At 43.5% G+C, this 16,693-nt stretch overlaps 1 protein-coding gene across 1 annotated transcript in view; it reads left to right on the top strand.

Annotated features, from left to right (window-relative positions):
- LOC144798584 (maestro heat-like repeat-containing protein family member 2A) overlaps positions 1 to 15,971 on the top strand; it is a 58,296-nt gene extending 42,325 nt beyond the window's left edge. Inside the window, exons 15-17 of the mRNA XM_078669538.1 lie at positions 11,944 to 12,027; positions 12,687 to 12,758; positions 15,409 to 15,971. Of these exons, the coding sequence (XP_078525664.1) occupies positions 11,944 to 12,027; positions 12,687 to 12,752 (150 nt within the window). The 3' untranslated portion in view covers positions 12,753 to 12,758; positions 15,409 to 15,971. The remainder of the gene's footprint in view (positions 1 to 11,943; positions 12,028 to 12,686; positions 12,759 to 15,408) is intronic.
- The last annotated feature ends 722 nt before the right edge of the window (positions 15,972 to 16,693 follow it).

Below are 16,693 nucleotides of genomic sequence, written 5' to 3'. Positions count from 1 at the left end.
CACACCAAGGTCACGTTATGCTTTTTTCTTTCTTTTTTTTCTGGCAGTTTATATAGTGTAAACTTGGCCCTAGGGCACTAAAGGGCTTTACATGTAAACCATATATTTTTACATGACAACTGTTCTGCAGGAAGAAATGCTTTGAGTGTGTAATCGAGGTATTGAAGCATATATTTTGTTAAACACCAAGGTTGTTAAAAATAAGTTGTGCAGGAAAAAAAGTTATGAGAGAAAGGCAAGGGTTTTACTTGAATATCCTGCGTTAAACTCAGCAAAAACAGAAGATGGCCTGTTTAAACTAACCTTTTCAAATCCTCCCTTTGATAACCAGCCCCCATTGAGAGAGAAAAGACTTAAAAGGAAACAAATTATTTGAAAAGGGCATGGAAATGTTCACCCTCAGATATAGCCAATGGAAATACACACCATTGACAAAGCTGACAACCTGGGCTTGTTGTATCAGCCATGTAACTTGCTGTATTATATATCTGGGTGCAATGACAGCAGCTCCAAAATACTAGTGGGGAGGCACACTATACAGAAGCACATATTTTTTGCTTACATGTTTTAAGCCACATCCGTAATCTTCTTGCCACGCCCCTTTGAGGGACCCACCAGTTTTTTCATACCACTTGAAGCCCTGCATAGGTCTTTCGTCGTAGGCCAGGGTTTATTTAATGAAGCATGCTACACACAGTAAGTTGCTACATTTAATTTTTTTTCTTTCTGAGCATGATGAGCTGCCAACTGTGGTAGACTTTTATGTTTATGGTAATTCAGCATTAGTCGTATCATGTTGGAAATTTGTATAACACGCCCTGGCAGCCGGGGCTGCCGCAAATTGCTGGACTCTTTGTTTCAAATTTTTTGAGGCTAGTCTTGTTCATTATTCTATGATTCTAACTCATGTGGCCTTGCGCCCCTCACACTGCAGTGGAATTGAAAGTGTGAGCATTTAATTGTCCCTTTCCACCGCCCACCTGGGCTCTGCAGGTAGGGCCTTTTCCTGCAAAGTGTGGCCCGCACTGAAGTGACCTCCCACTCTGTGCACTGCCTGGTCAATAAAACATGAGCATTGCCTATTTTTCTCAGAAAGTAAATGTAGGTCAAACGGTTAGTATGTGTATGGAAATGAGTGGCAAACTGTAAGGTACTACACAATAAACATTTTGGTAACTGTCATAGTCATTTTACACTCATTATCTGATCCAATGAATCCTGTTACATATGTTTCTGTTATTATATTGATTATACCGTAATTGCATGTACATGTGATTTTTCTAGGATTACCTTCGTGGGCATTCTTCCAAGGGCAGGATGACATATTGAACATTTAGTGACACCCATATTTTCTGCATCTACAAATCAGTCAACTGCCCCCACACCGTGGTCAAAACACACACAGCCATTTTGTTTGTCGGGAATGCTGCTACCACCAGTTCATAAACTACAATGTCTGCTTGCTCATTCAATCTTGCTCTCTGTCTCACTCTGAGAACACGGAAGAGAACACATATGCCCTTGTACAGGCAAAGCATTGCAGCACTATTTGGTATCTCTCTGATGGTAAACCACGCAGCTGGATAAAGTCATGTTTTTTAGGCCTCAGCTCTAGACGGAGCATATGGGCTGTCTCAAACCGAGATATGCTGCATCTACTGGATGGGCTTTAGCCTGCCCATGGGCTTCCCATTTGCTGCCACCATCATCACTCTTCAGTTATATCCACATATTCCAGAGCACACGATGCCACATATTTCCTCTACACAGCTTCACACCATGCCATACAATTCCACAACAAACAATTCCAATCTAACACATCACTCACTCCCTTGCACTATCATCAACCCTGTCATCACTTCCCTACACACCCACTGCCTCTCTCATCTCTCCCTCAGACTCCCAGTACCCCCTCTCATCTTACAATACCGCTGATCTCTCCCTCCCTCACGCTCCCTGTCTTCTCTCTATACTGCCTGCTCACATCCGCTACCTTCCTGTACCTCCTCACGCTCTTCACTGGTCCACCTCTCGCCTCCCCCCTATTATTGGTGCCCCTTCCACTTGTACCTCTATCTCTCTCTCTCTTACTCTCCCTCACTGCTCTCATGCACTCTTCCTGCCTCTCTCATACGGTTCACTTGAGTTCTCAAGCACAGTTTCCATACCATGCCTTTTCACAAATTTCTGTCCCTCAAACCCACACTCTCCTCTTATTCTTTAACTGTTTTACTTTCCTGCATACATATGTGCCCCCACTTTATGCATCTATGGCCTCCTCTCCCCTTCTTTCTCACATACACTTTCTGCTCCTCTATCTCAAATTTCTGTCCCTCAAACCCACACTCTCCTCTTATTCTTCAGGTGTTTTCCGCATACACATGTGCTCCCATTTATGCATCTGTGGCCTGCTCTCCCCTTCTTTCTCACATACTCTGTCTGCTCTTCTATCTAAAATTCAATCACCATTTCCTGCACAAACTACCTATCCCTCTCTATCATCCATTTCTATCTATTTTGTGCAGCTCTCACCCCTATCTATTCACAATGCACCGCAATTCCGCTACACAAATACACCACACACTTCCACCCCACACAATTTCAAAACTAAGAACTTGAATACAACCAACATAATTCCACTGGACACCACATACATCCGCTACACTCCAAACCAAAAAACATAAGTAAAAGACATTGTCATTTACGTCTATAGCTCTAACCCGTGCAAATTCGAGACCTCTTGTAAAATCATGCAAGCTAATATATGTGAAGGTCTCTGCTCATTGGCTGGGGGTATGACAATGGTGATTAAGTTGATCCGTGGCTAACAAAAGCAAGACAATGAAAGGCTCAGATTAGATGAATAGTTTAGATAAATGCACCAGCACCAAAAAAGGGGGAAGAAAGGTGTCTGAGAATATGTCAGTCACAACAGCAGTCCCAGCTCTAGCTAGTTACTCTAACACTTTACACTGGTATTGCATGTATGTATGCATAGATATTTCTATAATCTGAACTTCAGAAATATTGGAGTGTTGATAGATGGGCCAGCCCATCAAATAATGAACTCCATTTGGGCAGGGCAGTGGAAGCATGTAGTCCACTGACCTGGTAGCCATACAGCTCACCGTATTGAGGGATTTCTGACAGCCTGAAAATCCCATAATAGGTTGTAGGACTTCAGTCAATAATATTAAAAGTTGGGGAAAAGTCCAGCTGGCAAAACTGCAGGGTCAGCTTTGACATCGAAGTGAACAGATTGGTTGAGTTTCATTGCTGCAATTTCACACTGGTTCAAGAGCAGTTATTGTGCAAGAGGAAATTCTTGTTGAGTTTTCCTGTAGCTGGATAGTAATTTCTTTATTTTTTGAAAATTATTTTTATTGAGTTTTCAACACATTTAAGATCACACTACTGTATCACTGCATAGCACTCCATCCCATGCCCCCCTTGCACAACATCCCATTTAGTTCTGGAATACCATGAAGTAGATGTCAGTTAAGTCTGCTGCTACCAATCCGGTTCACTATAGATGGATATGTGCCATGGACAACTGTGCACTTTCCACCAAGAACTTCCTATGGGTGGCCAGCTCTGGGTGTTTTGGGCTGTACTTTCCACTGTCCCCAGATTCTATCATACTTTTGTGGTTACCCTCTGGATCTGTACACTGCTTCCACAGCTAAAGAGCAGTTATACCATCCCTCTTGGCTACTTTGAGATTGTGGGGGGCCTGCATCTCCAATGGCCCGCTTTGTGACGTTTAGCAAAAACACAACTGGTCCCAATCATCAGTTTTTGTCCCCTTACCCATCCCATCCCAGAAATACTTCCATGATAGCCAACGTGGCATTGTGTTCTATCAGAAGTCGGCATACCCTTTGTAGGTTAGGGTATTGCAGGATCCAGTACACCTGAATCACCTGGCATTTCCATACCACATGCATGAAGGAGCTTCTGGTCTGTCCATAACGAAAATATTCAGGGCAGCTGTCCCTCCCCATCCTTCACAGCCTCTCAGGGGTTTAATATATTCTTTAACCTGGTCTAATCTCAGGTGAGGCAATATTACCCATTTTCGGCTGCCATTGTTTACCTTAATCCATTTGTCATCATCCAAGGGCTTCAGGTCTGACTCATATCTTTCCTGCAATTTGTTTAGCCGGTCTGGGACATTTAGCACCAGAATTCTGTATAAGCAAGATCTGCCTTTCCTACCAATAGCTAACATCATGAATCAGATTTCTAATGGACTGTACTATTGTGAGCGCTGTTATGTGGCCTGTGTGCCTAACCAGTGCATGTCCGCACAGTAGGTGAATAAACAACTGGGATCTCTGTAAATCCTCTTTAGCTTCAAGTTGGTCGTAGAACATCATATGGTATGTCTGCCAGATGTCTCCCTATTTACAGATCCCAAACTTATCTCAGTGCCCTGCAGCCCTACCGTTTCCGTTGGACATGTACCCATGCACAACAGCTTCTTCCTAGTAGGCAACCTCCAGTTAATCAATGGAATGGCTGTAACGGCTAAAATGGCTGGAATAGTGGGCAGGAGAAACTCCCCATACAGCCAAAACTCTGGTGCTTACCCGGTAAAGGGAGTCTGCTTAAGTTTCGTGGCTGGGTCCCCCGGTCCCCAAAGATCCAGTCATTAACCGCCAGCAGCTGAGCTGAGCTGCCCAGTATTATAGTCTGATGTCTACTGCCCCTAGTCCGCCATCACAAAGGATTGAATGCACTCCTTATGAGAGATTCATGGCACCGGTCCTCCCTACTTGCAGCTATTGATGTTGAACTGTAGGGTTGTAAACCAAAGGGTAAGGATTTTCTGGAGGTAGTGTGGCAAAACATGCAACAGCTGTGGCAATGCCACCATTTTGAAGAGGGCTATACAACCTCATCATGGAAGGAAGCAACAGTGGTCTCAATCTTTAAAGAAAGGTGCAAAACCTGACCTGGCATGCCAAAGGCCCATTTAGTTGATAGATGCCACTGATAAGGTTTTGGGCAGAGTCCTCCTTGCACGCTTGAAAGATTGGGCAACAGAAAATTGGATTCTGTCCAATACTCAATATGGTTTTAGGAGAGGGCGGGGTACAACTGAACAATATCTTAATTCATCTTTAATCATTAATAAGCACAGAAGGAAGGTCCTTGAAGAGTTCTATCCATCTGGCCTTCATGGACCTATCTGGTGCTTTTGACACTGTCAACCGAGATAAATTATGGGCTATGTTGGAAGGTATGGGTGTGGAAAAAGCGTTAGTAACCCTACTCCCCAGTCGTCACTCCGGTACAACAGTCATAGTAAGATATGGCAGTAAAGGGGAAAAACACATACTTAGATGCCTGTCAGGTTTTAGCACATTACACAGAAAAGGTAAGTAACTTCTCATACTTGGGCAATCTTTTTAGCAAACTGTTGAGATGGGAACCTCTTTTAACCATAAGGGCACAGCAGACAAGTAGGGTGATGGATGCACTATTCCGTTTTGCTTCTAAATTGGGGACAACTTTTTGTCTTTATTGCATTGTCCCTAGGGAGCTGGGGGTCTTGTCCTTTTTCCTGTTTGAAAATTAATAAAAGATTTAAACCATACATTGGGGCACAAGCCTGTGAAGGAACTAATTACCCTTTATAGCCAAATGTCTCTCTATTGCCAGGTATGGAGCTGGGGTTTGGGGCTACGCTAAAAACCAACAGTTTGTAGGAATCGAAAATAAATTCATGAAAAGATTACTGATGCTCCCAAAAAGTGTTCCTACCTCTTTTGCCATACAGAACTTAACTAGAATTTATGGAAGACCGTATAGGCAGTGCCCCTTTTCTTCTATAGGCCAAGATAGGGACCTCTGAGGATTTAATACTTTCATGTGATGTTATTAAAGATTCCCAAAAATCAGACAATGTTTTAAAGGTTCCATGGTTTTAATATTTAGAGAGGATTTACCATGAGATTGGTCTGGAATACTTTATTGAAAACCCTGAAGGAATTCCTCTAAATGTCAAAGGAGTTTTCAAGGAGGCATACTGTTCCAGGGGCAATAGGCTTATTAGTTACCAACATGACAATATTGGAATCCCCTGTTTGCTTCCTGCCCCTGCACAATGTTATCTATTTATTTCTAATAAGTTACAGTTCTGATTTTATCTAACCAGGTTCTGTTTATGCACTGTGTACTTTGTTGCCGGCATTTCCTCGCCAAGGAGGGTGATCAAACAAGGTTATGCTCTGCCCATGTGATAACGTCTCAGTTTAAAGAACTATGGACTTTGTATTATTTTGCACATTGTATAAATCAGAGAGAACTAGATTTCTGCTGCCATTACTAAGAAATACTCACTCTTGCTCGTATTGATGGTTTTAACTTCTTACCGTCTTTGGCTACGGCTGAAATCTGTATTGCAGTAGCTAATTACATAAGAGACTCCATTGCGATCAGATAGCCTTAGGAGTAAAATCTGTACAGAGATTTTACCTTTTTATGATGAATTGTGTATGTATTGTATTTTAATCATATTCATTTGTAAATCTTTTCATGGTTCTCTGAGATGAAATAAAGTTATTCTTGACTTGACTGGCTCTATACTCCATTATGATCGGGGGGAGATCTATCTCACCATATTTCCCTTAATTTTGCGTGTCAACTGGGTCATATTCCTGTCCCAGCTTTCCTATGGGTCTCATGTGTTAGAAATTGGGTTTCTGGTTGGCAAAAGAATGCAGCCTGTCCAAGCAGAAGCAGTAATCCTAGTCAGGGTAAGCTAGATCCACACTAAAAGATAACCTGTGTTCACCCTCTGGTAGCTTGGCACAGAGCAGTGAGGCTTATATAAAGAGGCAATGTGTAAAGTGTGTGTGCAACACACAAACACACAGCAACAGAAAGAATACCCCACAAAAAGACTCCATACACGTTTAGAAATACTAACACTATTATAAACAAAACAAGACCAAAATGACAAAAATCCAATGTATAGAAGTTGAGATATTAAATGTTAAAGGAATACATGCAGTGAAACGCTTAGAAGCAAGTAGCATTAAAAAAGTTACTTTACATCGTGCTGGACCGGGTCAAAGTCAACGTTCAGGCTGACCGCGTGGAAGGGCAGGCCAGCTACAGGTCCCATGCAGGACCAAGTGATCAAATTACCTTTCCTGGTCACAAACAGTGAGATGAGTCAATCTGTTCCACGTAGTGATGGCGATGTGTCAGTTCGGAAGATGGGTGCTTGAGTCGAGAGGTGTTGAGTGATGTGCCTCACCAGATTCTGCCACACAGTCGAGGGGATGCCTCGATCTCACCAAGCTGCAGTGGCGGAGATGCGCTGTCCGATGCATTAATCTCTAGAGGCAAAGTGCTGGTTCAAATGTGATGTGGCAATTAAACTCCAGCAACAGTGTTGATCGCCGGTTCTATTACACACAGACAGGAGATGCGCCAAATTCCATGTTGCAAGTATCTGGGCTACTTCCAGTAAGCTTCAAACAACAAAAGAGTGTAAATCAATAAATGTATAGAAGCACAAAAGGAGAAAAGATGAGTATGCAAGTCTTATTAGATTTGTATAGGAAGCCCTCACTCACCACCCTGGTTGGTGACATGCTTCATTATCGGGCCCACCGGGAGAAGCTGAATGCCTCCCCGGTGTGCTACAACGCCAGGATTACTGCGGAGCTGGTTAGTTGTGAAGATTATGTAAATGTGAAAAGGGTTTAAAAATGTCCAGATTGTGTCTCACATAAAAACTTTATTCTGTGGCCAATCTGACATATTAAAAGCAATGTGTTTAGGAAACTACCAAGTTAATTGTTTGGCTATTTCCATTTAAAGTGGGGTCAACATGTTTCTGCCCTTGATGTGTGATTTACTGGGCATTCGTCAGGACCATGGGGAGTGTACCTCGGCGGTATGGGCACGCTAAGGCCCACCCTGACCAGAGGACGTGAAAGTTAAAAATCAGTGTAAAAAAAGGTGCAAAATGAACAAACCAACAAGTTGTGGGAAAATTACCTCATAATCAGAGGAACCTGTATAGTTTGAAAAATAAAAGATCCACGCCCCATAGGACTCGGGAGGGGGGTGGAGGCGAAAATGGCACACCGCCTGCAACGCCTGGCACCCGTTCGATACCTGCATGTAGCCTCTAACCGGACCACTTCCAGTAAGTTCAGGCACAGGAGCAGGGGTAAGGACTTTGATATTACAATTGGGGTGGGGTCGCACACTGCTCACACACCAGCGGGATCGCCCCTAAGGACTGTGGTAAATGTAGTATATGTAGTTAGTGTTCTGCGATGCATCTTCTTTCGATTCTCTGCTTTCTTCGCTGTCTTCGCCATCCCTGGACACGTGTTTCGGGGTATTTACCCCTCATCAGCAGGGATTAGGCCATCTTCTATCTTCTGGGGTTGCCGGTGGCTGCCAAATATCACCAGGTTTAGTACCACTCCAGGCGCGCAGGTGCGGGGTCCCGGGCTCGTCAGCCAGCTGCTCGAGGGAGCTTTAAACATTACAATTGGGGTGGGGTTGCACACTGCTCACACACCAGCGGGATCGCCCCTAAGGACTGTGGTAAATGTAGTACATGTAGTTAGTGTTCTGCGATGCATCTTCTTTCGATTCTCTGCTTTCTTCGCTGTCTTCGCCATCCCTGGACACGTGTTTCGGGGTATTTACCCCTCATCAGCAGGGATTAGGCCATCTTCTATCTTCTGGGGTTGCCGGTAGCTGCCAAATATCACCAGGTTTAGTATCACTCCAGGCGCGCAGGTGCGGGGTCCCGGGCTCGTCAGCCAGCTGCTCGAGGGAGCTTTAAACATTACAATTGGGGTGGGGTCGCACACTGCTCACACATTTGGCAGCCATCGGCAACCCCAGTACACGGCCTATCCCTGCTGATGAGGGGTAATACCCCGAAACACGTGTCCAGGGATGGCGAAGACAGCGAAGATAGCAGAAGATCGAAAGATGATGCATCGCGAACACTTTACTACATTGACCAGAGTCCTTAGGGGCGACACCGCCGGTGTGTGAGTAGTGTGCGACCCCACCCCCATTTGTAAGGACTTTGATATCCCTGATTCTCAAGCAACAGGAGGCAAGCCACAAGCACCTGGAGATCACTTGGCAGTAAGGCAGAGTCAAGCTCTCCTTCAGCAGAGTCCGAGAACAGCAGACAGCAGGGCAATGCAAGATAGAAGCAGGCCTTTCAAGCTTGCAGTCTAAAATGAGTCATTTGAGCACCACAACAGTCCTTCTGATAGATTCAGTTCAAGATCTAGAAGTGTCTGATTTTCGGGGTGGGGGTCAAAGACCTAGTACTTATACCCAAAAGTGCGTTTGATGTGAGGGTGTGACTTCAAAGCAGCCCTCTGAAGTGCATGGATTCTCCTTTCAACTCAGTCCTGTCCATCAGGGATAATCTGTCCTTTTAGTGAGGACAGGAGACTGCCTATTCAAGTGACGTGTTGGACCCTCCCTTCCACCCCGCCCAAGCAAGGCCATCAGAATGCAGACATATTTAGATGGGTACTCAGATCCATCTATCCTTTATGTGTTGTGGCGGTCTTGCTTGAATGCACAAAGTGTAGCTGTCACCCACCCCAGACGTATATTAGAGACGGGCTGTCACGCACAAAAAGCAGTACGTGCAATGTCTACTTTCTAATAGTGCTGTAAATAAATAGAGCCTAAAAAGAGCCCGTTTGACTAGGGCCTGTGCAATGTGGCTTGCATGAAACGTAGTATTGTGACCTAACTCAACCCTAAAGTACCCAACTTTTCCCCCAACAACCCTCTAATCAACACTTCTAAAGAGGAAGCATCTGTCGCCCCAAAAACAAGCAACCTGAATAGGAACAACATACAATACAACATAGTACTCTATCAAAATAAAGAAATCACCATAGTCTTGTGTAGCAGGGAGTGATTTGCCCCAAGACAGCTCCTCTTTACAGATGCAATGTGTCTCTTCTTTGTCAGCGAATGAGAATAAACTTGTAGCTCTACATGGAAGAAAGGAAGGAAAGGGACCAAACTCTATACCACTGAATAACATCTCATCATCCACTGGTAGCGTCCCCTCCCCCATGATCACCAGAGCTCTCTGAGGAGGATGCCCTATGTCTGTCCTCCAGTTGTGACCACAGTTGGCCTCCTATCAGTCTGCTGAGTTTCCTCCTAGAGTGGGATGGTTGATCCCCTTCGGCCTCCCAAATTGTCATTGGCTCCTTAGTTGATATGGGCAGTTATTTCCTCTCCGCCGCTCAGTCCCAGAGCTCTTCCGGACTCTTAAACAAAATGGTTCTCCACTGATACATTACTTTCAGTTTGGCAGGGTACATCAGCATATATTGAATGTCCTTAGCCCTAACTTTTCACTTAACCTCTAAGAAAGATGTAAGAAGGGGCTGCACTTTACCTGCATAATCGGGGGAGAGCGTAACCATAGAGTTGGTGCAATGGATGTTGTTGTGCCTGCCGCAGGATATAGTCTGTCCATAAGGTACAGTATACTGATGGTAATGCCTCTAGGCGGTCTCCCTGGCTATGGCCTTAGGGCCAGTGCCCTGTGCGCCCTTTCCAGAATGAAGTAGGAGGATAGCTCACAATCCATAATGCAGGTTCTGAAGTATTCTGTGGGGAATTTCTCTCATGTTGCCCACCCCCTCTTTTCTACTCTGGGCCACCAAATCAGCTGGGCTGTCACAAGCCCATGGGGGTGCTTAAAATGAAAGGTGGTCCCTACCACTCCCCTCCCATGTGGCTGTATCCTCTCCCTTGCGAGTCAAGAGTCAATGCAGAGGTAGAGGTAAGTCGCTGCAGTGAGATGGCAGCTCCAGGTTGTGTCTGTTGGCGGCATGTCCATCTCCCGGCAGGTCGTTGTTTGCATAATAAGTTTCTCTCATCCCCGACTCCCTACATGGGCTTAGGTTGGCCAAAGGGGACAAGTGTAGCGGGCACCACATGGATGTTTGCATCCAAGAAAAGGTTGCCCCATAGTTGGCTCAACCAGGCTGCAGTTTCAGTCCTAGCCACGTGTGGTGACCAGTCCATCTCCTCCACTCTAAGGTGCCCGTTACATTGTTATGGGCCACCACCTGGAAGTGAAAGCAGCAATGTGCCACACCTCAGCCACGCGCCTGTCTTCTCTCCCTCTCACGCTCCAGGAGTCGATGCAGAGAGGGTTTGCCACTGTGGGTTTACAGCTCCAGGTGGTGTTTGCCTCCCATCTACAGGTAGGCCGTATGCACACCCAGGCCGTCGATTGCAGAAATTGTCTCTCTCATCCAGGGCTCCCTGGATAGGTTTGGGTGGGCCAAAGGGGGTGATTATAGGGCCCCTGCACTGGTGCCTGCAACTGAAAATAGGTCACCTAACGTTCGGATTCAGCAAGGTTCTAGGAGCTGGCATGTAGCTCGCTCAAAATGCGGCTACCATCTTCGGCTGCTTGGCTACGTCCTCCAATAATTTCTTTCTTGATTTCTTTACAATGTAGTGGAGGTGAGTGATCTGTCAATGGTAGGCGAGCCCTTTGGGAGCCAGGATGGTATCTATCAGATAAGGTAGAAACTGTATTGTTTAGAAAGAGCCATACAAGATTTCTTAGGTAATGAGCAGAGTGAGCACTTATGGTAGCAGCACACGTATACACTGCCAAATCACTATTATTCACTGTTACTGCATCTTTGATCCATTACTCACATAAGCAATATTTCACTCACACATATGTTCTGCTTTTAGGTGATGAGTACAAGGTGCTAAGGATGTGAAATGCCAAAATAGGAGTGAACATAGTATGCTGTTTCTTGTACATATGTTTTTTATTTGCTTGAGGTGTGCAGCCTTTCATGACTTTCATCTTCAAGACTCATGACAGTCTACATTTGTTTACAACGGTCTTGGTAATGCTGATCTTTTTTATTATATTTTCAGGATCCAGACAATCTGCTTGAAGAACTACCACCACCAGAATACAGGGATGACTTCCACATCCCCAACTTTTCACCGGAGAAACATGTGAGTTTTCTTTAAAATACAATACCATCATGTTCATGTGCCTTCTCTCTCAAATTCTGTTTCTTCCATACCATCTTCACAAACAAAGTACATCCACATGATATCACACGAATAACTTCCCATGGAAACTATCCTCCATTCTCAGAAACACAAGGAATTCTTTACGTTATTAACAAGGAGTGAATGGTGTAGCAACTCAATCCGTCTCTCATCCACTGGTACCCATAGAGAGCTAGAGCTGATTTCTTAACTTAAAAGATGGTTTTAGTGCACAGTGTAAATGTACAGAGGTGGAATTTATCTCCTGAAGGAAAAAGAGATTATTTAAAACAATTACCCTTCTGACTACTAGACGAACCTCTTCTGCGAAACAAAATACACTGGGGTTGATCCAATTTGTGGGCGAGCAAGGATCCATGGGCTAAAAATTCCCTTTCACAATAGGAGCAAATTTAGCTTTTTCTATCCTCACTTCTAGACTAGACAAAGAATTTGGCTGGCCTTGGCTTTACTCAATGGAGAAAAAAGCTCCTATTCCTTGGGGTCAACCATTTACTGGCAATGCCCACAATTTGAGTTTTTTGAGAAAAATAAGTCAACTGTTATACATGTTGTCATGTCTAAATAGCCTTCTTGTTTCCATTCTCTCTATCTACCAGCTTGAGGACATGATCAAAATGATGAAAAGCACTCTCAGGTTGTGCGAGTTCATACTTTCTAAGTAGGGTGAGGTAAGATTTTGATGCTTTTTTCCTGTCAATGTGAGTGAGAGTGTGAGTACTATCAGACTAAAAGGATCACACAACAAACCATCACTTATCGATAGGGGTCACTGGAATGTAATGTAAATGTAGGGTGGATTTGTAGAGAGCTGCTTGTCACCCGTGAGGGTCTCCAGGCACTTCTTCCATACAATAATGGGTTTACTATACTTGCCAAACAATCCACCCTATGCTACATAGTTTACAGTTTTTTTTACAAATAAATGTTTTGCTAGTTTAGAAGAATCAACAATTACACATGGTGTTGCTCTGTGGCAAATGTTAACTACTCACCTGAATTTATCACCCATGTGTTATACTGGTACTAGAGAGGCAAAACATTTCGCGAGAACAGCATTAATATTTGATAAAACAGCAAAATAGTATTGTCACAGAATGTACTACATTATGCTGCATAATTTTCACTGTGTTCCATAATTTGGCCTTCCTATGTGTCTCATGAATAACAATATTGTGGGACACTAATATCATTGATAAAAAAATCAAGAGACAAAATATCAAAAGGTAAGTATGTAAAGATTTTCTGTACCTAATTCAACATATGTGTACCAAAATACATATACATATATCTTTATTTATTTGGAGAAAAGAATGGCAAATGTATATGTCCCTTTGTGCATTTACCCTTTAATATTTTGTCCCTCGATATTTTGTCCACAGTATTACTGTCACGATATTCTTGTACTAGACGTTCAAGAGTACAATCGACCCTTCTTAGTCTCATGATTCCAGAGCCACTTATAATATAAGGACTTTGGTTACTGTTTTAAATTACATTACAGTTATGAGGGTTGAAAAGGAACGAAATACATAGGTTTTCAAGAGCCTAGGGAAATATGTAACCAACAATGGAACTAGCGAGACTGAGCGATCACATCCCATTGGTGCTGGAGGAGGAGAGATTTCGGGGTAGGGTTGTCCAAAGAACTCATCATCATAAAAGAAACACCTCTATTTTGGGGAAAATTGGGTGTAAAACCTTTTAGAAGAGAACTACTTTACCAATTCAGAGATTCATCATGTGAGAATAGAGCCACCAAGATCTTAGCTGTAATTCCTCTATGGATGCTTTGTGATTGCACAGAAGAGCAAAATAATTCTGCAAATGTGGTACAGATGCAAAGGGGGGCCCATGAGTAAGCATCGTTATCTGCCCCCTTGAGCCCGCCCAACACTGTCATGGAAACATGGACCGACTGACCTCTAGTTGGCAGTCACGACCGCCTAATTATGATGCAACCACACATGGTGCGGTCACATACTTACATTTCCCTATGGGAGCATGTGTTGTGGCTATAAATCAGCTGTAGTACAAGCTCCCATAGAGAAATGGGAGGCTGTGTTCCTCCCTGCACCACGTGGCAGGCACCTCAAGGTGCCTGCCACACAGTGCTGGGATCAACGTGCCCCTTTGGACCCCAACCGGAGGCCGCAACAGAAGGAGCCTTGCTAGAGGCCCCCAAACAGGCTTTCCAACAGGCTTTCCATGTCGGAAGCCGGCATGGAAAGTCTGCCCCGGAAACCGTGCATCATAATAAGGTCTCACGGTTTTATGGTATTTATTATTTGAACATTTCCGTCTGTATTTGTCCATATTTCTTTTTTGGCCAGCTTATTGGTATTTATCCATATTTAATTTGTGTTGTTTAAATAGATGAGGTGATAACTGGTGTATTTATGCATTTATTTAACAAATACATGTGGACTCATACTTAAATGCCTGTCAGGTTTTAGCACATTACACAGTAAAAAATATAAACATAATAAACTCACATTAAAGAAATAGTGTAACAACACACATACATGTTGAGATATGCAGTAATTTAAGGACATATATTGAGTTTTGTAGCTCCCCTTGCTGTCATTATGTACAGCTACTGGCCTGAAAGTGATTAATCTCAGCATGATGAATCACTCAAAAGAAGCTAAATTATCTGTATTTTTCCACTTTCAAAAGTAAATACAGACAGGGGAGGCAGTGTTTTCTGTCTGTGTTTATCTGTAAAAATCAGACAAAGCGGAAATCAGGAAACCCTAATCATAATATGGACAGTATAAAAATGCATCCATATGAATTAAGGGCCAGACTCCGACAGGCCGACGGGCTCCTTGAGCCTGTTGGAAGCCAGCTGGAATGACTGGCCAGTTTAATTTCCGACAACTGAAATTGTATTTATGGGGTCAATAGTGAAACCAACCATCTCGGTCGGAAAGCTTCCGTTTCGACCGAGATCGTAATCGACCCCTAGGACTGACATTTATCAGGCCTGTTTCACATTGGTAAAAATAATCTGTATGATTCCAAAACAACAGGGTGTGACACTGGAGAAGACAAGAGGCACCTGCTGGAGTACAATATTGTATGGCAGCACATTTTTATAAACTGCCTTACCTCTTGTCGTGTTTGAAGAGTCACAATCTCTTCAGTGCTGACTCCCCCGTCACCTTGGTGAACGTTATTCAAATTCTTTGCAAGCCAAAGTTGAACACAGAGCAAAATATATTTTATGAGCTCCTGGTGCCTCCATTGTTTGCTGGACTGTGAGGATGGGCAATTGCCTACTTGACCTATCTGACCTTGTACTTTTTCAACTTTCAGGTTTCAACCTACTTCTCTTTGGCCTTTGATTCGACCACTGCGACTGATACCACTGACAAAATGTATTGAGGATCCCTAACCATCTGCCTTTCTCATAAACATTCGTTGCTGAAACACAATATCCCACCAGAGGACATCCAGAGAACCATTAGAAATCATTGAACAGTAAAGCTACACCAGCCATAGAGAAACATGAAGATTTGACTTTTGTGATTTGGCGAAGGACGACAACCGCATCTCAGGAGTATGGCTGAGGATCACTTTGAATGATAACGAAGCACTACTTCCCCCTGGTCTGGTGCTCCTACATGAAATCATTCACCAATATCATCCATGAAATGTTAGTTCATAATAACGAGCAATACTAAGCAGTTGTTCAATAGTCACTGTACAGCCATGGTGAATTTTAAATTGCTTACTATTTGTAATGTAAATCTTACTGTTTAACATGTTTGTATTGCAAATGGTCTTGTGCAAACTCTCGGAATGTGAACATTGTACATTATTTTATGTAATTTAATTTAATTTAAATGTTTTAAAAATTAAATCACTCTTGTCTTTAATGATGACTCTCATATATTCTTGGTTACATGACTGGCATAATCCTTCAAGACAGAGTTTCAAAACTAAGTAGGTGTGGGGCATGTTGCATCACAATGCGTCACTCTTGAAAAATCACTCTCAGCAATGTTTTTCTATGCAGAATTTAGGATTTGGATGGAACATGCTTCTTCAATCACATTCAAAAGTTTGAAACACAGAGACCCACTGGTCTTTGTCTATTAGTTCGCTTGGCTCAGATCTGTGCAAGGGAAGTAATATGAAAAAAACAATTCTGTTCATTAGACTAATTTGTAGGCCTGGGCGGTAAACTCTGCTACCCTTGAGGAGTTTGTGGACTTTTTCTAACTCTGCACTCCGCATGGACCTCAGAGCTTCTAAAAATTCAGCATAGAGGTGTGCAGCAGATTCTTTCCTCTCTCATGGCTCGCCAATATTGAGTTAGGAAGAGCGAGCTAGGAAAATCCAATGCTAGACTATCTCCCGGCGAGATTTCTCATTGCGAGGGGTCGCAGTAGATCATTACTGCTCATGTTGAGAAACATGCCACTTGCATTGAGGAAGCTGCCACTCGAGTAGAACATCTCAAGTGGCAGAAGGATGCACCCTTTTGAGCTAAAATCAGCAGTGCAACTTACCTCACTCCATCGCTTGCGGAACTCCATGGAGAGTTTTTTGGTCACTCCGCAAACTCTGGCCAGGCCTCCTACTTTGTCCCTTGTTT

Source organism: Lissotriton helveticus, chromosome 12 (genome assembly GCF_964261635.1).
Source record: "Lissotriton helveticus chromosome 12, aLisHel1.1, whole genome shotgun sequence".
In the NCBI taxonomy this organism is placed as follows: Eukaryota; Metazoa; Chordata; class Amphibia; order Caudata; family Salamandridae; genus Lissotriton; species Lissotriton helveticus.
Note: the sequence above shows the minus strand (reverse complement) of the source record. Positions and strands in the feature narration are given on the sequence as shown.